Source organism: Mustela putorius, unplaced genomic scaffold (assembly GCF_011764305.1).
Source record: "Mustela putorius furo isolate JIRA1106 unplaced genomic scaffold, ASM1176430v1.1 tig00003942_pilon_pilon_pilon, whole genome shotgun sequence".
In the NCBI taxonomy this organism is placed as follows: Eukaryota; Metazoa; Chordata; class Mammalia; order Carnivora; family Mustelidae; genus Mustela; species Mustela putorius.
In genome coordinates this window covers 17,297,895-17,323,150 of record NW_025422087.1, presented here as the reverse complement: position 1 = coordinate 17,323,150, position 25,256 = coordinate 17,297,895, and the positions used below count along the sequence as shown (strand labels likewise).

At 48.4% G+C, this 25,256-nt stretch overlaps 1 protein-coding gene across 1 annotated transcript in view; it reads left to right on the top strand.

Moving 5' to 3' along the window:
* The window catches only part of TNR (tenascin R), a 401,788-nt gene that overhangs the window by 332,654 nt on the left and 43,878 nt on the right, over positions 1-25,256 (top strand). The window contains exons 7-9 of the mRNA XM_004761960.3: positions 1,219-1,369; positions 6,671-6,940; positions 13,410-13,595. Of these exons, the coding sequence (XP_004762017.1) occupies positions 1,219-1,369; positions 6,671-6,940; positions 13,410-13,595 (607 nt within the window). The remainder of the gene's footprint in view (positions 1-1,218; positions 1,370-6,670; positions 6,941-13,409; positions 13,596-25,256) is intronic.

Genomic DNA, 25,256 nt, shown 5'->3' with positions numbered 1-25,256 from the left:
TCTGTCCACTAAAGCAAGACTTTCTTCTCTATGTGGATAGAGTCATGTCACAACAAGCTAAACACATCTGAACAGGCATTCTGTACAAATACTTTTTTCAGGTATTATCTGCATTAAAATGGCCACTCCAGTACGGTAGACAGCTGGGTGTATAATAGGGCAAAGAGAATCCTATCAACCTGATGCTGAGGCAGAAGGAAACTATGCAAGGTTTGCCTATTTTACATCTAGTATGTAAAAGGGCATGCCAAGGTCAAACACATGGCCACACAGAATACTGTGTGATCTGTAGGTTGCAGCCCCTGCCTGGGAGGTGGAGTGGGGGGATGGGGGTGTGGAGGGGCATGTGTCCCTGTGATTTATAGGTATGGCTATAAATTATACATAGGGCACCCTGGGTGACATAGACTCCAAAGAATAGGGAAGTGACACAAAAAGAGTCTTTTTGTCCTCTCCATTTCCAGGGACACACACAGAAAACATAAAATGACAGATGAGAGGTGGGTAGGTAGATGATTCTGGACCCAACATCATCAAGTTAATGCTTGTCATTTCCTCTTCCACCAGTTTGTCTCTTCTTTTCTCCTTTGTGTTATTACTTGTTCCATGCTTCCTTTTTCTCTTCTTTGTACTTCCTAGGTCGTTGTGTCACTGAGTCCTAACTCATCTGGGTGAAGGGAACACAAGACATTGACATATTTGCACCCAGCTGTAACAACATGGAACACTCCAGATAGAGCACAATAATAGCTCCAGTTCATTCAAAAACTGGACATGGTTTAGTCTGAAAAATGTTGTATGTATACATAAAGATATTCACAGGCATAGGCAGACACAATTCCAAGCATGCTCATCATAATAAAGGCCCCCAAATCTGGTGGATGCTAACCATAACCATCAAACATGGAAACTTTGGTAAGAGTCAATCCACATCGCCTCATGACCAATTTTTGTTGGCAAACTCAAAAGACTCAAGGAAGGCCAAAGAAATGTTCTTGAAAGTTGATTCTCCATTTGCCAAATGCTCATGGAGCAGTAAGATTCTTACTGAGACTGTTGGGAGTTTTTCCTGGCTCCAGAAATTCAGCTGTCAGTGTCATGGGAACAGATGTGGGCCCCATTTTTAATGAACAATTCAAAATTGATGTTTCACACTTTTCTCTCCCAGTGACTTTTCTCTTTTGCCTTTTCTGCTCCTTCTTTCTTCCCACCCTCCAGAATAATGAAGGAGGGGTGATTGCTCAGCTCCCCAGTGACGTCACATCCTTCAATCAGACAGGACTAAAGCCTGGGGAGGAATACATTGTCAATGTGGTGGCTCTGAAAGAGCAAGCCCGGAGCCCCCCTACTTCAGCCAGCGTCTCCACTGGTGAGTGCTCCCAACCCTTCTTCCTATGCCTACCCATTAGGTCACACTGGAAAAAGGACACCAAGTTGCCCAAGAAGTAGAGAGACAAAGGGTGTTGGGTTTTCTTCTGGAGCTGAAAATGATTTGGATTCCTGGAGATGGAGCTACTCTACCAGTTGCATAGCTGAACGTCTTCCCTATTGCTAATCCTTGCAAGCACAGAAATCTGGGAGAGTATCATATGGGGAAAATTCTTTGTTAGGATTTCCAGTGTATTTCTTCTGATCTTCTTCATCAAGAGGCTCCATTTGTCATCCCTTAGTATCTTGAGCTTAAGAACCAGCAAGAAGAACTAAGTCTTATCTATTGGAAGATTTAGTGAAAGTCATCCAACCCTCCCCAAACTTGCCATCATTTTCCAGTGATGAACGAAAATACTTCCTTCTCTGAGTTGACGTGAGGACTAAGTTAGAAAAAGCACACAAAGTGACGAGCTCTATGTTGATAAGAGAGTGCTCAAGACCCAGTATATATACATATACACAGAGAACACACTTAGAAGTGAGAGCAGCTGGAAATAAATAACTCAAAACAAGTATGGGTGAGTTGGGTCACTGTTCAAAGTGATGACTTAAGTTGATATTAGTTCATTCCCACAGTTAATCTTATGCAAGACTGTTGTTTCTAGACTCGATTCAGTAACTGCGTGATCTTTTGCCTTATTGTTTTCTTAGCTAACAAAGATGGCCAACTTCAATGCTGTAAATCAGTAATTGCGATGCATATGTGTACACCCTTCCCAAGAATTTCTCAAAGGTTACAAATAGCATCTGGTATCATTTTTGGTCTCATTTTATTGACCAATGAGACATTGGTCTCGTTTTATTGACATAGACTCAAGAGTTAAGCACTTTTCCCTTTCAGTTTACAGACATCTACTGAGATAGGTTAATATCGGTACAACTTTATTTTTCGTAAACTGACATTGACACCTAAGAAAGCCAGTTATGGGTTTAGGACAAAGGCCAAGTTGGCCAGAAAAAAGAATGACAACACCATGTAATGAGACCGTGTTTATGGATTAGTGATTCATACTTTGCTAATTGGAACCAAACTAAATAACATCAGGTGCTGGGGCTTATGCTCAGCCTAGAAAACATTGGTTTTAAACTATTGTGGCATTAGATTATGTTCCATTAGGGCACTTGTGCTCCATGGCAGTGGCTCAAGGCAAGGATGGAGGTGAGATGCAGGCCTCTGATTACATCTGCACCTGTGCCCAACACAGCCTCCGACCAAGGCAGCTCCACCTGTTTTGTATTTTGTACGGGCATTTCAGATTTTGTTGTTTAAAGGAAAAGAGTATTATTTCCCACTAAAAACGCTTAAAACTACTGTTCTTTTTTTAAAAAAAAAAAAGATTTTATTTACTTATTTGACAGAGAGAGAGAGATCACAAGTAGGCAGAGAGGCAGGCGGGGGGGGGGGGGGAAGCAGGCTCCTCTCTGAGCAGGGAGTCTGATGCGAGGCTCGATTCCAGGTCCCTGAGATCATGACCTGAGCCGAAGGCAGTGACTTAACCCACTGAACCACCCAGGCGCCCCTAGAACTACTGTTCTAATGCAAATATGTTTTAGAAGAAACACCATAGCCATGAAACTAAAAAGTTCTCTGTAGGAATTTCTGCAGACGCCAGTGACTAGAGTTTTCCAGTTTCATTCCCCAAAGTTATGCTGGAACCCGACATTTCATGACATGTAGATGCTCTTCCTCTGGGATGGAACATTTCAATGACTCCAGGTCATTCCTGTGAACTGATTTTAAGAAAAGTTGACTGGAAAACGAAAGCCTAGACAAAAAGGATGGTTCAGAAGAGGGCAGAGAAGGGCACTGATGGTGTAGAAAGCTTTTCCTCCAAATTTGGGGAAGATAGTCTAACCCTGTCTCAGTCTTCTACTCGAGGTACATTTTTATGAAATTTGCAGGGGTTTTTTTTGTTTGCTTTTTTCTTTTTTCTTTTGGTTTGAAAGGTCCTTAGGATTTAAATCCCAGATTTAAAAATTTGCGGTAAAGCTAGGCAGATTTTTTTCAATTAAGAAAAATGTCCTAGTTAATTCTTTGGCATTGTGTACAGAGCCATGAAGAAATGGAGAGAAAAATATTTATTCCAGTTGACTTTCCGAGTAGAACTTGTGTTTGTTTAGAAATTAGGACCTAAATTGAAAGCAAACTGACACCAACTTGACTGGAATGGGGACACCACTACTGAGAAGCCAACAGAAGGGCAGAATCCAAGGGTGGCTAAAGAAATGAAGGTTGTCTCCCAACCCTGTCTGCTGTTTTCAGGGAAGGGTTATTTAATTATTTCCTTCTGCTGAGGTCTGACAGCCCCCTCCTGCGAAGCTCTGAGTCCTCAGAAGCACTCAGACTTGCTTCTTCCAGGCAGGTCCTTTAAGGAATGCAAATTACTAGACCTCCTGCAACTATGGCCTTGGCAGGAGGATTGTATTCTAATATGGACAATCCATTATGGTCAAGGTCTTGGGGATTTAAAGAGTTAAGGGACAACTACCTTCCAATGTCTTTTGAGTTTCTATGACATCTTTTTTTTTTTTTTTCTTCAAGAAGCCTCAGTTCTCTGAAATGCTTCCCCTTCTTTCTCATGAATACAGAGAACATTCATTCATTTCATTTACTCAATACCCATGCACTGAGAATCTATGTTTCAAGTTTATGTTTCTACAGAAGCTAGAAGACCACTTCTCCCATTTTGTTATTAAGTTAAATTAAATTTAAAAGGCCCAAGTTACCTAAAACTATTAAATTCAGCATGCTGAAAACATCTGGATGTGTTCTGTTAAATCATATCATTACTTCAAATATGAAAAACAGAACTTCATTTTAACTCCAAACCAGGTGGCACCAAAATGGCCTGGTGATTTTTATTTTGACTGGTAGTAAGCCAAAAATCCTAAGCTGCTTAACAGAGAACAAGATTGGACTAGACCCAGAAAGAGGATTGGGTGCCCAGGAAAAAGACCAACTCTGAAAGACTGAGAATCTCAAAGTCAGACTAAGTCCATCCGTGGAAGATGCTCCATTTTGGAGACCATAGGAGGTAGTCCAGAGTGGATTGGTCTTTGGTAACAAGGAAGAAAAACTTTCTTTAACTAGCTAAAGCAAACAAGAATTTACTGGAAGGACATAGAGTGTCTCCTGCAACCCTAGGACCAGAATGTATCTGGATGTCATGAAAAAACTGGGGAATGGAAAGCCAAGTTCAGGTTACTCTCTCTGTCTTTCTAGAAGCTCCCCAGAGTCATTCATTTCTCTTTCACCTCATATATTTGTTCCTAAAATTCTGCACCCAAATCCTGTGTGTGTGTGTGTGTGTGTGTGTGTGTGTTGAAGAGGGACGTCCCCCCACAAAGCAATTCTCTGGGCACCAGTTGGGTAGCCAACAATTCCACTCAATTCTGAAACTATCTACCCAGACCCAGGAACAGATGCCACAGGCTGAAGGCTCAGTCCCACAAGACAGCTGTCCACATCAGATGCCAGTTGCACACCCAGGTCACTCCCTGTGTTTCTGACCAACTGGCTACACAGCAGAGATTCCCACCGCCCCCTCCTCAGTTTTGATTAATTTGTTAGAACTGCTCCTAGAACTCAGGAAATCCATTTGCTCACAAGATTACTGGCTCACTACAAAGGATATTGAAGGTTACTAACCAACAGCCAGATAAAAAGACACATTGGCCAAAGCCCTAACCAGCCCAGCATGGTGCCTGGTGGGAGCGTTCTAGTTCCCCAACCTGGAAGCTCTCTGTACCCAGTCCTTTAGGGTTTTTACAGAGGCTCCCTTACTGGCAGGACTGATGGTGACCAGAGGTCAGGAGTGGGACTGAAAGTTCCAACCCTCTAATCACAGAGCTCACTCCCCTGGTACCCAGCTCCAAGCCTCACCTCATTAACATCACAGAAGACATTAGTGCTCTCTTGGCTTAGGAAATTCCAAGGATTTTAGGAGCTTTGTGTCATGAAGGGACCAAGACCAAATATGTATTGATGAAAATCACTCTCCCTTCCCTCCTGTTTTCTCTCTCTTCAGATCAGATGTTTTCTATTTATGTGTGACTATGATAGAGAACGGTCATACCAGCCCTGGATCTCCATGTCCCAAACCATCTAAACAGAGAAGCTGAGCCTCTGGTTCCAATCCCAAATCCTTGAAGAACATTAATATTGATATTAATCAGCTCCAGCCAGAGAGGCACAGTCGTATTATAAATGCAGACAGGGAAGCTGGGCCCACTCTTTTAGAAGGTAATGAGTAATTCAAAAAAGGACACATTGGCCGTGCAGACCTGCCATGAGGAGTTGAGGACAGCATTTTCTATTTTCCTCGTGAAGTTCTTTCTTTTTCTATTTCCATTTGACATTCTCTCCCCTTCCTTGATCTCACCACTGTCTAAGTCACTAAGAACAGGACCCCAAGTGGGTGCTGGAACCACGGGTGGTGGGTCCCATGGGATGCCAAGCAGCTTTTCTAGGTCATGCCGCACCACAATGATGTTCCCCTCAGCCACTCAGTGCCAGAGGCCAGGGCTCAGGAGGGAACATAGTACCCTTGTAGCTCAGGAATATGCAAGAGCAAGTGGGGAAAAAAATAGCCCACAAGATGGTCTTCCTAAACTAAAGGCCTTTTTTTTTCTTTTTTTTTTTTTGTCCCCAGAAGGAATGTTTTCCATTTTCCATCCACAATGCAAATGTCTGTTGGGTTGTGGTACTGTCTTAACAACTGGACTGACGGAGCTGTAGGTATGGCTGAGCAGGGACATCTTTTGGACACTCATGATACCCTCTTTGGCAACTGAGTTGGAAGTCTCAGGTGTTTACATGGGGCTGATAATCTTGGAGATCTTTGGTCAGGGCTCAGAGAAGGTGAAAGAAAGGCAGAGCACACAGAGCACGAGCACATCTCTCCGTTCTCTGGCCCATTACTTCCAGACAGAAGCAGGGCTCGCAAGCCAGTGGGTGCTCTTCCCCTGCCCAAATGGGGGAGCATCAAAGCTGGAACAGCAGAGCCTGGTGAGAGCAAGTCAGGGGAACTGACTTCCGGTGTTGCTACCCCTGTTGCCAAACTGTGTGTCCTCAGGAAAGCGATTTCGTCTTACTGTGTCTCATTTCCCCCATCTGTAAATTGGGATAGTAATACCTACCTTTCTTTGACTGACCAAGCTAACCTAAGGAGGAAAGAAGAGAGCTGATTTCGAACACCCATTTCTAAACTCTTTTTTCTGCTTGATCCTTTTCATTCAGTCATTGATGGGCCCACACAGATCCTGGTTCGAGACGTCTCCGACACTGTGGCCTTCGTGGAATGGACCCCACCTCGAGCCAAAGTCGATTTCATTCTCTTGAAGTATGGCTTGGTGGGCGGGGAAGGCGGGAAGACCACTTTCCGGCTCCAGCCTCCCCTGAGCCAGTACTCAGTGCAGGCCCTGCGGCCCGGCTCCCGCTATGAGGTGTGGGTCAGCGCCGTCCGCGGGACCAACGAGAGCCAGTCCACGACTACCCAGTTCACAACAGGTAGGCTGGGGTGTTGGGGGAGCACAGGGAGGTAAAGAGAGTTGAGCCAGCTGGTGCCATGTCCTATCAAGAGGGGTACCAAGGGGGCGAGGTGATGTTGCTTGGGCGCCCACCTTACCACAGACCCAAGTTGCCGGACAGCACAGAAGCACACGCATGTTCGAGAGAGCTAGGTGCCCGTCCTGCCTCTGCTACAGCCAGATCTGTGACCTAAAGCTCTTCTCCACGGTTCTCAGGTGTCTCCTCAGTGAAATGAAAAGTTTGTCCATATTGCTAGCCCAAATGGAAATTTTCTCAGCGTTCAGGAAAGGTGCCCTGCCTCGAGGTGCTTTCCTGCTCTTTGCGGGCACTTGTAATCATTCTGTAAGTTCATAATGACTGCACAGCATGGTGGCACCCCAAGGAGTTGTGCAAAGCCCAGACTATGTGGCTGGCGGCAGCCCTTCCGCCTAAGACTTTGACATTCAGTCTGCCCTTTGCAAACACCGGCAAGAAGGCTCACGGGAGGCCTGCTCCCACACACGGTAGACTGGATGAGAAACACCAGCCCCACTGCAATGACCACTCACCCCCGCCTTCCCAGGGCTGTCAGAATGCAGAAAGAGCTTCTCCCACAGTAAGGAAAGGCCGGACCTCATGGCGACCTGCTCCCTGACTCTCTCAGAGCCCATTCAGTTGACCAGCAAGGGAGCAAATGGGACAGGTGCCATCTAAACAGAGGCTTCCCAGCACTCCCACTGGGTCAGCAGGGGCTGGGATCAGATAGTGAGTCTCCCCCTGACCCGAATTCTCAGTCCTGGTCTCTCTACCCTGGAGAGGTCGCACATCAAGGAGTGTCTCTGCCAACTCCAAGTTGTGCAGGGATCAAGGGAAACTGCTAGCCTCTGTAGGATCTGAGAACCAGCATCTTCTGATGTGGTAGAGTAGGAGAATTGCTAATTCAAGCATCCAACTTGCAGCGTGGCCCTAGAGCCCTTACAGGATGGGATAAATCAGCCAAGGGGCTTTAGGGTGCTTCCGTCGGCAGCACCATCATCCTCCACCTGTGTTTAAAATCAGTCAAAGCATAAGACAGATGGAAGCCAGAAGTACCCCCCTTGATTGGAGCTTGTAGCTTAATGTTAGAGACAGACGGGCTTGCAAGGTGATGGTCCCTGGGGACCTGGGCCGGGCCTGTCATGTGGCAGAAGTCGGGGGGCGACTCGTGTTGGGATTTACACCACAGAGGAACTCGCAGAAGCCAGATGCCTGGGGAGAGCTGGCTCCGATGAGACAGGCGAGCAGTAGAGCAGACCTAAGTGCCGAGGTCCTGCTGCAAAACTCACCATTGAGCAAAGTCCACCTTCCCCAGGGTAAGGAAGAGCCCAGAGTCTTATAACAAGGCTCCCTCTGCACAGAAAGACACATCGAGAGTGGGGAAAGCCTCCCTGCTAAAAGGCAGCAAGCTTGGACACCGACTGCCAGGTTCGATCTGGAGAGAGAGGTTCTCTCCGACCAGGCGATCGCAGGTCAGACTGTGCACCCAACACATCTTGGGGTCGCCTGTGACTGAATATGCATCTAAAAAAAAAGAAAAGGGAACTAAATTCTTCCCCTTTCTCTTTCCTTCTCCTCCACTTAATCCCTTTGCTCAAGGCTGAGCACGACCTAATACAGTGTCCCTTGGTGGTGAGTTCAAGGTCAACCCATTCCCCACCACCCCTCACACTCCACAACACCGCCCAGCTTAGGCCAGTTGTGGGATCTCCTGGGGGCCCACGAGTCCCCATTCTGTTCTGAATTTCAAGACAGTTTCTGTTTGAAAAGAGGTTTCTTTGTGCTTTGCCCAGATAAGGAGTTTGACGAGGCAGAAAAGGAGAAGGGTGCTCTGGAGCAGCACGACAAAAGGCAAATTCTTGATGTTTGGGTCGACAAGATGGAAGCGGCATTGGCTGGGGGCCCAGGAAAATTCCAATCAAGACAATTACATTCTGCCTCCTCGGAGCTCCCCCTGAGTTTCCGCTCACTGCTGCGTGATTCTCTTTCCGGTCGTCTGGCAGATTGGCAGCTGTTCCGAGGCGGCCTCCTGGCCTGCACCTCCAACCGGCTCCCCTCCGCTCAGCAAGGGCGGGGAGATGCCAGCAGCTTTGCAGAGGAGCTCGGGGAGGGGGGGGGGGGGGGGAGGGGCAGGGCTGCCAGCGGAAGTAGGCGCTGGAGGGGTGGGGGCCAGACCCTCGCAGTAGGACCCTCAGTCATTTCAGAACTCCGCTTAAATTCAAATTAGCCAAAGTGCTTTTCCAGGTGATGTCTTCGGCACTAGGAGCGCACTAATTGCCCTGGCAATTAAAGCAGAGATTTGTTTCCTGCGTGGTGAGCGGGATATTTGCCTGGGTCCTGGAGCTGCTCCCAAAAAGGAAAGCACCGTGATGGGAGCACAGTAGTGAGAGAGACGCCAGCCCAAGCAACCCAGGAGGCCAATCTCGAGAACCTCCCTGCCCTTGGTGGTTCTGGCTTCAGGAACCTTCATGAAGGCAGTCCAGAGACACTTTCTCTCCACTGGAGGCCTTCTGTCCTCCCTCAGGGCACTAAACTCAACCTCCAGAGCATTTGGCTGAGCAAAGGCTGCTGCTCTAACCTGAATGCCCCAGAATGCTGTTATGGTTTGAATTGTGTCCCCTGAAAAGATGTTGGAGTCTTAAACCTCAGTCCCTGTAGATATGACCTTAATTAGAAATAAGGTCTCTGCCGATGACCAAATTAAAGGAGGTCATTAGGGTGGGCCCTAATTCAGTCTGACTGTGTGTCCTTAGAACAAGACGAAATTTGGACACAGAGGCCAGTACACGGTGAGAACGCCATGTGATGATAAAAAGTAGAGATTGGGGTGACTCTTCTGTCAGCCAAGGAATGGCTAAGATCGCCAGTGAACCACCAGAGAGAGGCCTAGAACAGATTCTCCCCCATAGCCCTCAGAAGGAGGCCGCCCTGCCCTTAATCTCAAACTTCTAGTCTGTACAGACAACACATTTCTGTCGGCCAAGCTGCCCAGTCTATGGCAACCTGGGAAACTGAGACAAAGGCCCACATCCCAATGGTCGGAGCCCCCGCCTGCTCAGCAGCGATCCCACTCATGGATTCCCTCACACGTGAGGCCTGGCTGGCATGTACCACCCCAGCCAAGACCAGCTGCCCGTAGCCACCTCGCCCCGAGCATCCTCAGATGCCCCCCTGCCAGCCGAACTATTGAATGAGACTTTTCTAAATAGGCTTTGAGGTGGCAGACAAGACCAAAACCTGACAATTTTCAACCAGGCACTTTGAACACCTAGCAGGGGCCAAGCACTGTTCTAGGCGCTGAGGCTCCAGCATAAACAAGATAGACGAGAGCCCCGTTCCTGTGAGTGACATTCCAGTGGAAGAAGAAGCAAAGAAACATACAGGATCCTTCCACCCTGAGTGCCGTGCCCAGAAGCGAAAGGGATGCTGTAAAGGAAGGGCCACGTGGGACTGAGTCATTCAGAAACACCTCACTGAGGAAATGCAGTGTTCACCAACACCTAAGTGACCTAAGCCACGTGAGGTTCCAGGGAAGAGCATGCCAAGCAAAAGTCGCAGCCCGAGCAAAGGCCCTGGGGTGGGAGTAAGTGTGATGTGTTTCACGAGTGGGGATAAAAGGGAGTACAACTGAAGCACAGTGAATGAGGGTAGAAGTCTTACGAGACGATGTCTGAGAAGCAGAGGGCCGTGCAGGAGGCAAGCAGGAGTTTGTAATAGGATGCAACAGGCAATCTTTAAGCAGGAGAAATGCTTGGTCTAAATTATGTTTTAAAGACTAGATGTGGCTATTACCAGAGTCCACAGCCCCGATCCTCTCTACGCCCCTCCCCACCAACATCAGTCTTTGCTTAGTGACATGTTGCAGAGACCAGACCAGCTCCTACCTACAGGGAGGGCTGCCCTTGAACCAGCCCTCTTACAGGTCAGGCTTCAAGACCCAGAGGAGGGGCCTGCATAGTTGGTGAAGAAGCATCGGACTCCGGATTTCAGCTCAGGTCATGATCTCAGGGTCCTGGGATCGAGCCCCATATCCGGCTCCCTGCTCAGTGGGGAATCTGCTTGAGGGTTATTTCTCCCTCTCCCTCTGCCCCCCACTCATGCTCTCTCTCTCTCTAAAATAAATAAATCTTAAAAAAAAATAATAAGACCCAGGGGAGCAAACAATTTCACTCTACCCCATTCCTAAGACCTCCCCACTGTTGCCAAGTGGACTGGGGACACCCTGGCCCTGAGGCCATGACCCAGCCTGCCCAAAAATAGTCACTGGAAACTCTTGGTGTCACCATGAGAAAGAATCCAAGGACAGACACAACACAGTGATGAGCAGTAGAAGCAGGAAAGTTGATTAAAGTGAAAATACACTCTAGTGACATGAAAGCCGGCGAGCTCAAGGGAGAGGTGGTCCACTGGGGTTTGGGTCTCCATTTTTCATTGACAGTTGTTAATAAGGGAGTGGAATATTCATTACTGCGGGCAGGGATTTCTGAGAAGTAGGGTGGTTTCCTATCAGGGCACCCTTCTGGAGGAGATTTTAGTATGGTAATGTAATCTAATGAAGGAATAATGTGAACTTTCGCCTACTTTGTCAGCCATCTTGGGCCTGTCTGGTTCGATCCAGTTTCTTGTGGTTTTGTTCAGGAGTGCTGTCAGGTCAGGTCAGGCCTCTGACTTTCTCATAGTGGGCCAGGACTTCCCCCTATAAGAGCCTAACTACCTACTCTAACTTTCCCAAGCCCTCATTCCCAGCATTGACCTCTTCTGGCATCACTGGAAATCACTGGAAAGTGCCTGGTCCCTTCAAAGACAACACTGCCCCCTATCCACAGTGCATAGTTGCTAAGGCCAAAAAACTCTAGAAAACAAAAAACCATAGTCTCCAAGGTCTGGAATTTTTAGTTAGGAAGAGCAGTAGGTAGGTACAGGACTCAGCCAAACCCTAACCCTAACCCTAACCCTAACCCTAACCCTAACCCTAACCCTACTTTTTATTCCAATTCCATTCAGGCCACACACCCCACACCCCGCACCCCGCACCCCGTACCCCATACCTTATCTCTGCCCCTGCGTGAGATGAGTGGCATACAGCCCGTGCATGCGCATTCTTCCCACATGCCCCTGTATCCAAGCTTCTGTCTCCATCTGACTCTTCTCTCCATCCACAGCATGTCAAGAATGTACAGAATCCAGCACGTTAAATCTACATTGAGTAAGGCAACATTTGTCAGAAAAACAAGCTGCAGAGACATAAATCTACTAAAAGATTCACCTAATTTACATCACTAAACAGAACACTTCTCACTCTGAAGCAGCTGCCCTCAGATTGATTCACAGCCTTCCCCTCTTCCCCAAGAACAGTGGGTGCATACTTGCCCATCATTTGCAAATTAGAAGTCTCCTGAAGGTTTTCTCAGAACAAATGGCTGGTCCACTCCAAAGTTAAATTCAAGTCTCAAAGACCAGACTTACTGAGAACACTTTAAGTAGCAGTTTTTCATGGCTGCACCTTCTTCCCCTGCACATTGTTTGTGTTGTTTCTGCCCAAAGAACCCTGAGGAGATTACCAGTCTGGGAAGAGAGAATCAGCCCACTGCCCCCAGGACTGTGGGAGAGACCGTGTGCTGGTGTGCTCTCCTTCGCACGGGAATCTAGAGCTCCAGAGAGCAAACATTGGGGGGTGCCATGTTGTTGGAACTCGGGATGAGCTTCAGAGGCAACAGATGGTCCTCCCAGGGCTGGGCCCCTGTTTATGCACCAGGCATCACACCGCAAGCTTCACATGCATTGTCCTATCTGTACAATAACCTGAAATGTTGGTGTTAGTAGGCCATTTTACAGATGCGGCCTTCAAGGCCCAGTGACACCTCACTTGACACCCATGACTATGAGGGGCAGAGCTGGGGTTCAACTTTTCCACTACATCACATCCTCTATGTGTTTACTTAATTTTCTACAAACCTTGCAGCATTGTCTATGCAGGTAAATCCAGGAGGAGATGCTGATACTTCAAAATCTTGCAATCAACTGTCTTCTTTTAGCCTGGTGGCCAAATTTGATGTTACCGTTTTCCATCATAATCACTTGGAAGCTGTCTCTGATTTTTTTCTTGCTGAGGTTTCCCTCACTTAGTTTTAAGCTTGTGGTAACTGGCTCATTCTAAAATTTCTAGAATATCACCACGTCCGTTCAGGAAATATTCTAGAACATTCCCTGAATGGAAGTGGGGCAAGCATAACTCTAACTCCCATGTAAAAATCTCCAAGCCACCCATGGAATCTCGTGGAACAAAAGCTCAAGGGCAGCCCTGGGGTTCAATCAAAATAGGAGCCAGAGGGTCAGGAGATGGGGGCTCTCACCCCCAAACTTATTAAACCTCAGCATACATGACAAAGGCACATGATCCCATGTGATTTTGGTGATGACTGACTCTTTTTAGAGATTGACGCCCCCAAGAACCTGCGGGTGGGCTCACACTCGGCAACCAGCATTGACCTCGAGTGGGACAACAGCGAAGCAGAGGTCCAGGAGTACAAGGTTGTGTATAGCACCCTGGCGGGTGAGCAGTACCACGAGCTACTGGTCCCCAAGAACTTCGGTCCAACCACCAGAGCCACCCTCACAGGTGAGTACGCCCCGGCTCCAGGGGCATGTTGGCCCCTGAGTCCACACCCTCACCACCCTCTCCCCAGCCCACCCATCCCCCATCCAGTCTTTCAAGTACCTGGCATGTCTACTGCTCTCCATTGTCTGCTGTCACCTGTCCGAAACGACTGCAGGTCTCCTCTTATCACTGTGAAGAGCCTCTGCATTCTCTCCTCGCCCAACCATGTGCTCTTCACACCCTCAGTGATCTTGTCGACGATGCTGTCCCATTCCACACACGTTGTCAGGATTTCCCATTGCTCCTGGGATAACCCCCAGCCCTCGCGCGGCCCGTATCCTCTGGTCTCCCCTCCCCTTGCACCTCCCAGTTCTCCCCCTGCTCCAGGACCACAGGTCTGCATCGATGGTTCCTCAATCACCTTTTCCCTGCTGCCACGCGGCTTGGCACATGCCACTGCCGCCACCTGTCAGGCTCTCTCACCACCCTCTTCGCCCAGTTATGCCTGCTTCCCTGGTTCCCTTGTCACTTCCTGGGGAGCCTGTGTCGTCCCCAGATGAGGTCAGGTCATCCTGTCCTGCTGCCTCATCTCATTGGTGACCCCTGCCCTCATAGCACCGTTCGAATTATCATTGTGTGCTTGCGGGTGTGACTGCCCCATCGTCCGTCTGTACCCTAGATCTAAAGCTCTGTGAATGGGACCATATTTAATTTTGCTCATTGTCTCCCCTGTGTCCAGAAAAGCGTCTAACACTAGGTCCTAGACAAGTGGTGAGTGGATAGATGGGTGGATGGGTGAAGGAAAGTGCAAATATTCACTATGGGGCGTAGAATACAGAATGGGGTGAAAGCCTGCTCGTGCTTATGCACCCCATGGAGAGTCTGAGTTAGTCTTGAGGGCAATGGGGGGTCATTGAGAGATTTTTAAAGAAGGTGTGAAAAGACTCCAAACGTGCAGCCACAGCGTGAAGAGCTGGGGCAGGGGAGCAAGGTCAGGGGCAGAAAAGGGTCAGGTGGCCCTGCTGGAGTCAGAGGGCGAGCTGGTGATGGCACAGGTGAAGTCAACGCCCTAGGTCACCATGCCACTTGGCTGGGGAGCGCTCCCTGTCCCCATGGGGATGTGGGCCCCAACCAGTGCTCCTCCCGGGCCCTTCAACATGCCCATCCAGGAAAACCTGCCCCCTGGACTTCACTGAAAATGTGGGCCATGGTTTCCATGTCAAAGACCGTGCAAAGCAGCCACACAGGGGCCACTAGCGTGCTCCCGGAGATGCTGTTTAACTTGTGTCTTGGCTTCCTGCAAATCATTTGCCATCCTGGTAGACAAGGCATACATAGCACAGAGTGCATAGAGTAAACAAGGGCAGAATCAGCAAAGCTGTCTTCCTCCCAGACCGCCTTGCAAAATGAGGCCAGTGAAAGTAAATATAATAAATGCTTTTTCCAGACAGACGCACTCCTAGAAGCCCAGCAAGGAGATGGAAAGATATGCTGACCAAGCAGGTTAATGGGGGTGAATGAAACACAGCAGGAACACACCAGCTGGCGTCAAGGCCTCTACAGAGAGATGGAGACATTCGCAAAGATTAAACCAAACAGAAAAAAACAGAAATGATACAGGAGGGAACTGAGTCTAAGCACAGCCCATCCCTGCCTAGAGCCCCAGGCTGATTTGGCAATTAGCAGTTTACAAAAATGATGGCTAGTTGTTCAGATGGAGGCTATGCCATAAAATCATGCGTGATATAGAGAAGAATCCAGTCACATCCTCGTTCCTATGACCCATGGCCAGCAAAGAAGATTCTACATTCATTGATCATCTGCCTTATGTCAGTCCCTCTCACGTAATCATGGCTTCTTTAATCTTTACAACGATCTCATGACAGATGTTGCCATCCCCATTTTATGGATGAGGAAATCGAGGCTCAGAGAGTTTGGAGACCTGCCCAAGCTCACAAAGCCAGCAAGGGGCCCAGTCCCTCGGAGACTTGCCAAAAGCCTCAAATGGCATGGCTGCTCGTGTTAAGATCTAAAATGTAAGGGACGGTCAAGACCTAAATCGTGTAGACTTAATACGGAATGGACAAATTATTATTGAGGAGTGGGCTTAGCTTGGCCAATTATTGGGTTAGGGCCAGGCTTGTGAAATAAAACTATAAATATATATTATACATAATTATCCTGGGGAACTCACTGCCGGGGAGATTTATAAAGGCAAATCGCTTTATGTGATTTAGGAAGGAATTATAGGCATGTGAGGAAATCAAGGATGTCTCTGCTTGCCGAGACGCGAATTACAAGGGTTGTTGGCTCCCTTGCTGTGGTGTCTGGGGGAAGAGCAGGACCAGCCGTGACAGAGGGCGGGCAGAAGGAGGGAGACGCGTGGTCCGCGCTCTAGAGAACTGGTGTTCTTTTCCCTCACTCCTCCGCTTGGACACAAAACAGGAGAGGTTTTCAGCATCCGAGGCCTGTGTTGGGTGATGTTTTGTTTTGTTTTCTGGCTCCAAACAAGTCATCTGTTTGCATGTATAAAGCGAGACCCGGGCTGTGGGCCGGAAGGGCATTTCAGGCTCACCTGGGGCAGTTTGTCCCTGGCCAGAAAGAGAAGGCAGAAACCTCCCGCTCTCGCCATGCCCACCTTTCCTATCTCCTTGTCAAGAACAACTAGGGAACCCACAATACAGAGAACGAGTTGGGGGTTGCAGGGGTAGGAGGTTGGGGGTGAGGTGGGAAAAATGGGTGAAGGCAATCAGAGGCACAAACTTCCAGTTATTAAATAAGTCTTGGGGATGTGGGGTATGGTGTGGGGCCGCAGTTAATAATATTCAACTGTATATATGGAAGCTGCTAAGAAAGTAGATCTTAAAAATTCTCATCATAAGAAAAAAATTAGAACTCTCTGTGGCAATAGATGTTAACTAGCCTTACTGTGGTGACCATTTCATAGCCTAATGTTGAATTATTATGTTATGTTGTACACCTGGAACTAGAGTTGTATGTCTGTTTTATCTCAATATTTTAAAAGGAGAAAGAAAAATAATAATAATCGAGGCTCCTAGCATCAAGTCCCTTTGTGTCTTGCCCCAGTTTTATTTGAATGCTTTGTTCTGTGAGACTTGTTAAGAGCCAGGACTTTGGACCCTGCATCAGGGCACAGCCACTTCCTGTGTGATTTGGGACAACTGACTTAACCTTTCTAAGCCTCTGTTTTGTCTTCTGTAAAATGGGTATAATAACCCTTAGCGGGTCATGTCACAATGAAGCTGATGAGGCTTTAATGAGGTCATGTCTTTAATGAGTGTGAAGTAGTGCTTCTCACAGAGCAAGCTTGATATGTGGCTGATCGGATGATGATGAGGAGGAAGGAGGCAGAGGTCTGTGAGCTAATGGCTAATTTCAGACTTCTTGTAGTGGGTGTGGCACAGAGCGGAGAACATGACCTTTACAGTGGGGTGCAGGCAGCAAGTCATGGGAGGGTGCTAGGGGGAGAGGGTTTACAACCCTCTCCCCGCCAATCCCAGACCCAGCAAATCAGAGTCTGCGTCTTAGAAGACTCCCAGGGGATTTGGGTGTCCATGAGTGGGTGAGAAGTGCTTATTCTGAGAGCGTGGTTTCTGACGTTGCCCACAAGTTGCCCACTCGGGTTTGAGACCACCTTCAGAGATGTGCCCTTGGGGCAAATTTCTCCAATGCCCCATGCTCCCGTTGCCTGGCCCCAAGGACATTGCGTCTTTCCCCTGGGTTGTTGGGAGGATGAGATGAAGTCACGCATATCTACACATACCAACGCTGCATGGAGACTGGTTCCTAGAGAACATCCAACAGCCAGGAGACCCTCTCCGGTTTCGAATCCCCACAAAGCTCAGAGTGGTGCCGTGCGCGGCAGCCTGGCCTGTGCCAGGGACAAGCTCACACTCCCCGATCCTCTCTCGGCCGACTCAAAGCCCCGCCGTCCCGTGGCGTCTGTACCGACACTCCCTGCAGTAGCCTCCATGTTCTCAGTCGCCCTTTACCCTCCACTGTGGGCCACCAGCCCTAGCTGTCTGCGCCTCTGAGTCAGGCAGAGGGCTCGCAGCACACGGCCCCCTGGCAAAGCCTCCCCAAGCCCCAGTCCCTCCTCCTCAACAGCACAGAGGCCAGGCTGAGGCACAAAATGCCAAGCATTTCTTTTCCATTATTCTCTCCCATCGATGCCCAGCAAATTCCCTCGGGAGTATGAATTTGTTTCTGAACAACAGACTCAGTGTCTGCAATGATTTTTTTTCCCCCTCTGCTCTAGTGGCTTCTGTGTCCTTAATGATCACTTTTGGAGACTCAGCCTCTCTGCCGGCATGATGTGTGCTTGGCCTGTGTGCCGGACCCGGAGTCCCAGAGGGATGCTGAGTGTTTGCTATTTTACGGGTGCATCGAGGCACCTCGAGGTTAGAACGAGCAGCACTTACCAGAGACGGGCACCACCACTGCTTTCCAAGTGACAATGGAAAACAATAAACTCTGAGTGGAAGGCGGGGTTGGGGAGATGTGGGAGACAGTGAGGAAAGAAGGAGATTCTCCCCCCTTGACTGGAATTTGGTCAGAAACCCTGCCTCGGACCCATGCAAATGAGAAACCCTGCTCTGTGTCTGAGGGGACCCCTCCCTATCTGTGCCCAGAAAGGCCTGTGGCTGTGGTGCTTGGCCAAGAGGGAAAAGGGGTTTGTCCTCAGCCATCTATACATTCTTGCCTGGTGCTCCCCCATGAACGGGCACTCACACTTGAGGAGCCTTGCGGCCAAGGGAAAGGTCAAAGGAGCTGACCCCTGCGGCCATGTGAGCGTGTGCTCTAACCCAGCCCCCACAGCCAGTGCATCACATGCCTGAGCAACCCCTTGGGGGAGGGGGGTCCCTCTGCGAGCCTCCTGGTGGCACTTCCCACCCACCTGCCGCTCTCTGCCTCGTGACTGACGCCATCCCCGGAACACAGGCTGCCAATTGGCTTAGGAACCCTTGATTCCCACAGGCATCACAGCACAACACAGGATTACAAGAAAACAAAGGCCCACAGCCAACCCCACAGGACACACTCACGCCCACAGGCACGCATTCACACACATCACACACACAGGGCTGACCCTGCAGGTCGAGCATGTGAGCCACCATCTTCAAGGCCGCTGGTTTTGCTGGGGACTTGGAACAGAAGCCTCCCCACAAACCCACATTTCCTCCTGGGGACTTCCGGGGGTGTGGGGGTCTAGTGGTGAGAAGGTGGGTTCCTCAAGGTGCAAAGGTAGATGAGCTTGTCCACAAGAGGATTTTCCACGAAGAAATCTGAGCCTCCCAGGGAAGGCCAGCTGGCGAAGAGGGGCCGACCAGGGCACTTGATGTTCATTTCACCCTGTCTGCACTCCCTAATGTGCCTGGGCACAAACACCAGGCCGGGCGCCAGACCTCCAACTCCCTGCAGGCTCTTCTGAGGTCTAGGAGGAGTCGGGCAATAGGCCTGTGGCCGGGGCCAGGCTGTGCTCAGCCTCCTTCAGGTGAAGTCACAGCGACTCCAAGTGGCCACTTTGGGAAGGCGCCCTCTGAACAAGGCACCACCTTCCAGGGGCCAGACAGTGAGGAGTGGGCTGCAGAGACCCAAGAAGAAGAGAGGAAAGAAAGGGCAGGAACCTCCGCACCCCTCCTCCTCACAGAGCCAGGGCACAAGGGCATCTGTTTCTTATTCGTGTTGAAGGACTGGGACGAGGGAACCAGGAGAAAAGCCAGGGGGGAAGTTTTCATCTCCTGCTTTGGCTTCTTCAGTGGGAAGGGCTTGTTTACAGAGAAGACCCAGAGAGGGGATGTTCCTATAGGACAGAACATGATGAGCCATGTTTCTCACTAATCTCATTGGCAACAAGAGAGTTGTATTGGAGAATATTCCTTAGTACTATTATTATTATTTTAATATAGGTTTGTGGCACCTGTCCTTAAAGTTGGTACACTCCAAAAGCAGGTAGATGTCCTCCAAAGCCCGATTCATTCAGGGAACCTTGGAGAAACATCTACCATGACCCAGGGGGATCCTGGGAGCTTAAACCCCTATTATACTAAAAAATAAATTATTGCCCATATGGTGTGATTTCAGGGGGTCTCAGAAAATCGTCTGTCTGTCTCCAAATATTTCCCATCTTTGAAATTCCTAGTACCCAAATTCTGGAACTTCCACTATGAGGGGTCCTATATTAGGGGCCTGGTTTTCATGAATTATTTTATCAGATCTCCCTTTGCATCTATTATTATTATTATTATTTACATCTTCTGCCTGCAATGTCCTTTCTCTACCTAAATAACTGATCCTTCAAACCCAGTACAGACATCCCCTTATAAGACTTCCCAACACTCCCATCACTCTGGCTATGCTACTTCCATGCATCTTATGTTCCTTTCACTATGCTATGGAAGGAATTATATAAAAAATCAAACCCAAGACCCGAGTCTAGTAAAGAGACCAACATGAAAACTAAAGTAACAGTATAGTAACATTATTGCTGTAAAAACTGAGAGATGGACTACAAACCCCTTGGGTACAGGGTCTTCGGATTGCTCCTCCCTTTGAGAGCAGGTGTCCTGTAATGCACTAGGGCCAACAAAACCCTCACCCTAGTTTGGAAGCCTGAAGGTTCAAAGTTCTCAGGAGACAAACCCAGGGATTTAGAGATGGAAATGGTCCCTATTTTTATGGGTCCACCTGAACCCAACCAAGCCTGCAGATCCTGAGGGGTCTTTTTCATGTTTTTTGCTGGCAAGAAGGAGCAGCTTCTCCCCCCCCCCCCCTTTCCTGCTAGCAGCAGGAAGCTGGAAGAACAAGTCTCCTAAACAGGGGGAAGTGAGTCATTCTACTTTCATCGCCCACGGTCCTTGCAGTGCAGGGACGAATTTGCTCATTCCCGTTGCTCTTCAGCCCTAACTCATCTCTTCCTGCTCCCATGCCCACCAGAGAATTCTGTATCTCCTGCCCTCTACCTTTCCTAACCTTGGCTAGCTTTCAATGTTCAACTCGAGTCCCTTCTCCAGAAATCTTCCCCTGGCCACTGCCACCCATGCTGGTCCCATTCCCCCCTCTGAAATGGTTTCTTTAGTTAGCAAGCCATGGTGTAGTGCCAAATGCCTCAACTTCCAATCTGCTACTCCACTCCCTTCCACTAGCCTCTAAGATTCTTAGGGGCAGAGACCATGCTGTAACAGATCAGAAAAAAACAAAGGACTTGAGTTCCAAAACCAGTTTTATTGTCCATTAGCCTCATGAGCTCAGTCAAGGAATGGACTTCTCTAAGCCTCTATTTGCTCATCAGTAATGCCCTCCCAGCAGAGCTGCAAGGGAATTAAATGAGACACAAGGTACAATCTCTAAGGAACTATAATAGTAGCAGGACTCTTGACCATCAGACACTCAAACAAAAATTACCTTCAGCTTCTAGATTACCTAATGCACGCAGCTTGGTGCTTGGTATATTGTGGGTGTTCAATAAATAATTTCCTCCTTCAGTACAGATTTCTTCTCATGTCCGTCAGGGAAGGGCAAGGGTGATGTCCATTCAGCTCACCCTGGCATCGCCTGGGCCAGGCACAAAGGAAGCCCTCAATAATGTTTGGTGAGTGAATGAACTCCGTGCTTTGGGGAGTTCAGAGAAGAATGGGCGTGCCATGAAAGAGTTGAGAAAAGGATCAGCCTCCAAGATGAACAAAGGAAGTTCTATAAGGCATGGAGAGTGATGGTTTCCTCTGGGATGGATGTTCTGAGCTATTGTGCAGCAAAGCAATGGAGCCATTCATAGGCCACCGCTTTCGGGAGGTGGATGGAGAGATAAAGGGAGCATTGATGGAGAGCGATGGGGTCTTTAGAAAGTGAGAAATCCCTGGGAGTCCACAGAGGGCTGATGTAGAAGAGTGCTGGGTGTGCCTCCGACACACATTTTCTTTTCCAGCAGAACTGTATTTTACCTGCTAGCAAAGAGCAACAATTCACTTGTAGCACAGGAAGAAAGCTACAGGAAATCAAAGGGAAGCAGCAGGCAGGAACCTATAAGCGAGTCCCACTTTCCCATCCCCTAGACAGAAAGCCTGGGATAAGAGCACTTTAAATTCTGCTCTGCCGTTTTCTGGGAAAAGACGATTCCGTTGTAAATTATTGAACATTTCATTTAAGCTTCATAAATAAGAAACTCAGATGAAAACGTTACATGTTAGATCTGTTTGGCAACATATAATTTCTGTCTTACTCCCTCGATCTGTCACCCTTCGTCTACGTCAGAGAATTTCTACTTCGTTACAGGCAATTGAAGGTTTCAATCAGATGCCTAAGAAAAGTAGTTCATGTCCCAAAGGTAATCTAATTTCTCCAACCGAGGATGTACCTGGGGCTCGCCGAACATATTGACGGAGATAAATGTGTGCTTGGAACAGCTCTGGGGGCATTGCTATCACGGACTCGATCTAGTGACAGGTACTTCCCCCCAGCCAGGGGGTGGGCTCCTCACTGATGGGGACTCCCTGAATCACTGGTTTCAGTGGAGCCAACAGGCATAAGCCTCAGCCACCTGATGACAGGTGTGCCAGGGACCAGCCTGAACGTGCCTGGGGCGCACAAAAAAGGACTCAAGATCCTGGAGTAGTCCCCTGAGCCAGATAATAACGCTATTGGCTACTATCAGGGTGGGACAGGCACCGTAGTTCATTTCTTCCTCAAGATGACCTTCCAAGATACACACCATTGCTCTTCCCAGTCTACAGAAACTGAAGCTCAAACATGCCAAGTACCAAAGTGAACACCTGGTAGAAAGTGGCAGAGTCCGAATGTCAATGTAAGCACGGCAGACCTCAAAGTCTGCCACACTTCAACCTTGACCTCCACTGGTGTTGACACTTTAGAGAAAGAAAGAATGAAGGATTGAGAAGTGGATGGAGCTGGTCTGAAATGGAAAAGAGGGCTGGTTTGAATGCATTCCTCCAAGAGAGCCTGGTCAGTAGACCTGGTGGTTCTGCCATACTCAAGCATGGGGGAGGGCGTTATTGCATCGCTGAACTAAAGCTATTCTGAGGAGAGGGTGTGGAACCCTCTGGGTACCATGCAGCATTCCCCTTCGTTAAACTGAGCCCTTTGTGGGATGCATTGGGGGGTGCTGTCGGTCAAGCATCCAACTCTTGGTTTTGGCTCAGGTTGTGATCTCACAGTCATGAGCTCAGGGTCCTGAGACTGAGCCCCACGTCAGGCTCCACCCTTGGCAGGGAGTGTGCTGGGGATGCTCTCTTTCCCTCTTCCTCTGCCCCCCCCCACTATCTCTCTCTCTAAAATAAATAGATAAGTATTTTTTTTAAAAGAAGCCATTTGTTAAGAAAGGTTGCCCAATGCATTTCCTGTCAAAATCATTCCTATTACTTTAGGGATCCGGGGGAAGTCACAGCTGCTCAGGGGAGTGGATGATATTAGGGGCATGATGGCACATTCCACTCTTAAAAGCCCTGAACCTTTGCCTTAGTTTCTTTTTATAACATGATGGTGTATTGGTTTGAATAGTGCCCTCCCTAAAATTCACGTCCGACTGGAATCTATGAATGTGACCTTATTTGGAGATAGGGTCTTTATAGATGAAATCAAATTATAATGAGGTCAAAACAGATTAGGTGGGCCCCAAATGTGATGTGACCAGTGTCTTCATATGAAGGGAGAAGACAAGGACACACAGGGAGAATGCCCTCTTACAGACGGATGTTTGTGTTGCCCCAAAATCCATACGGTGCAAACATCATTCCCATTGTGATTTTGGTGATAAGGCCTTTCGGGGAGGATGATTAGGCCATGAGCAAGGAACCCTCATGAATGGGATTGACACCCTTATAAAAGAGAAACCCCAGAGGGTTCTCTTGTTCTTTCCACTGAGTGGGAATACAGCAAGAAGATGGCCATGTATGAACTAGGAGGTGAGGTTCACCCAATGTCAAATCTGTTGATGCCTTGATCTTGGACTTCTCAGTCTCCAGAACTGTAGGAAATAAATGTGGTTTAAATCACCCAGTCTATGGCCATTTGTGGTAGCAGCATGAGCGAAGATACCATGAGACAATAGAGGCAGAGCCTGGAGTGATGCAGCTACAAGTAAGGAAAGCCCATGATGGCCGGCAACCACCAGAAGCTGGAAGAGGCAAGGAAAGACGCTCCCCCTTAGAGCCTTTGGAAGGAACCTGGCCCACCAACACATTGATTTGGGCCCTCTAGACTCCAGAACTGTGGGAGAATAAATTTCTGTTGTTGGAAGCCACCCTGTTGTCCTCATTTGTCACAGCAGCCACAAGAAACGAATGCAGATGGAGAAAAGACTCCCCATCCTACCTTTCACAGGTGGTGGTGAGGGTCAAAGCACATTCAGGTATTTTGAAAAGAACAAATGTACATAAACACAGAATAGCATGATCATCAAACTGGGGATCTTGTGGGCCCATACAGAGCCCCACCTCCCCCACACAAATGCCTACCAGAAGGACTCAGACTCATCACGGGGTCCCCACAGGTGATGATTTGATCTCGTATTTTTGTAAAATCCCACTTCTAGGGCAAATTTGATGCTGGTTTGATGCTAGAATAATGGCCCCCAAAGATGTCCACATTCTAATCCCAGGAACATGTGACTCTGTCACCGTACATGGGTGAAAAGGAATTTGTAGATATGATTAAGTTATCCAAGTGGGGCCAATGTAAGAACAAGTGTTCTTAGAAGAAGGACGCAGGGAGGACACCTGGGTGGCTCGGTCAGTTAAGTGTCTGCCTTTGGCTCAGGTCTTGATCGAGTCCTGGGATTGAGTCCCACATCCGGCTCTTTGCTCAGTGGAGATCCTGCTTCTCCCTCTGCCTGCTGCTCCCCCAGCTTGTGCTTGCTCTTGCTCACTCTCTCTCTTCCCCTCTTTTACTGATAAATAAATAAAATCTTAAAAAAAAAAAAAGAGGGATACAGGGAGAACACTCAGTAGAAGATGAGGCAGTGGACACAGAGGTCAGTGACAGAAACAGGCTTAAAAACGCTGTTCTGTCGGCTTTGAAGATGGATTTAGGAGCCACAAACCAAGGGATGCAGGCAGCCTCTAGAAGCCAGGAAAGGCAAAGAAATGATTTCTCCCCCAGAGCCTCTAGAGGCTGCAACCCTGTTGAACAATTTAGATTTCAGACCTGCTGAATGCTGAATTGTACAATAATAGATTTATGTTGTTCCGAGCACTAAACTGTAATGATTTGTTACAGCAGCAATAGGAAATTAATATACCAGTCAGGCCACTTAGTCTGAAAATGAATGTGGGAGAGGATAAGGAAACACCCCCAGATAGTTGTAGATATCCTGGGAGGCTCCCAACAATTATTTGTATTAAACCCCTAAAGAATTTCCCCCAAAGAAGCTTACATCCTTTAGTTGGAGAGTTTTGCACCTTTTCCATCTCCAGAGTTCCCCCAGAAGTCATCCTGAGATTGAATCCATAACTTCAAATATCCTGGGGTCTGAATTGCTGACCTTGGAAGGAGCCCACAGCAACGGGGCTTCTGCCTGCGCCTACGTGAAAGGCCTGACCTCCTGTGCTCAGAAAGTCCATCCAGTGTTGCTCCCTAGAAGGGATCCTAGAGTCTCCATATGGCTTCAGTCCCTGCCTATAAAAGGTGCAGTTGATGCTCACACACAAT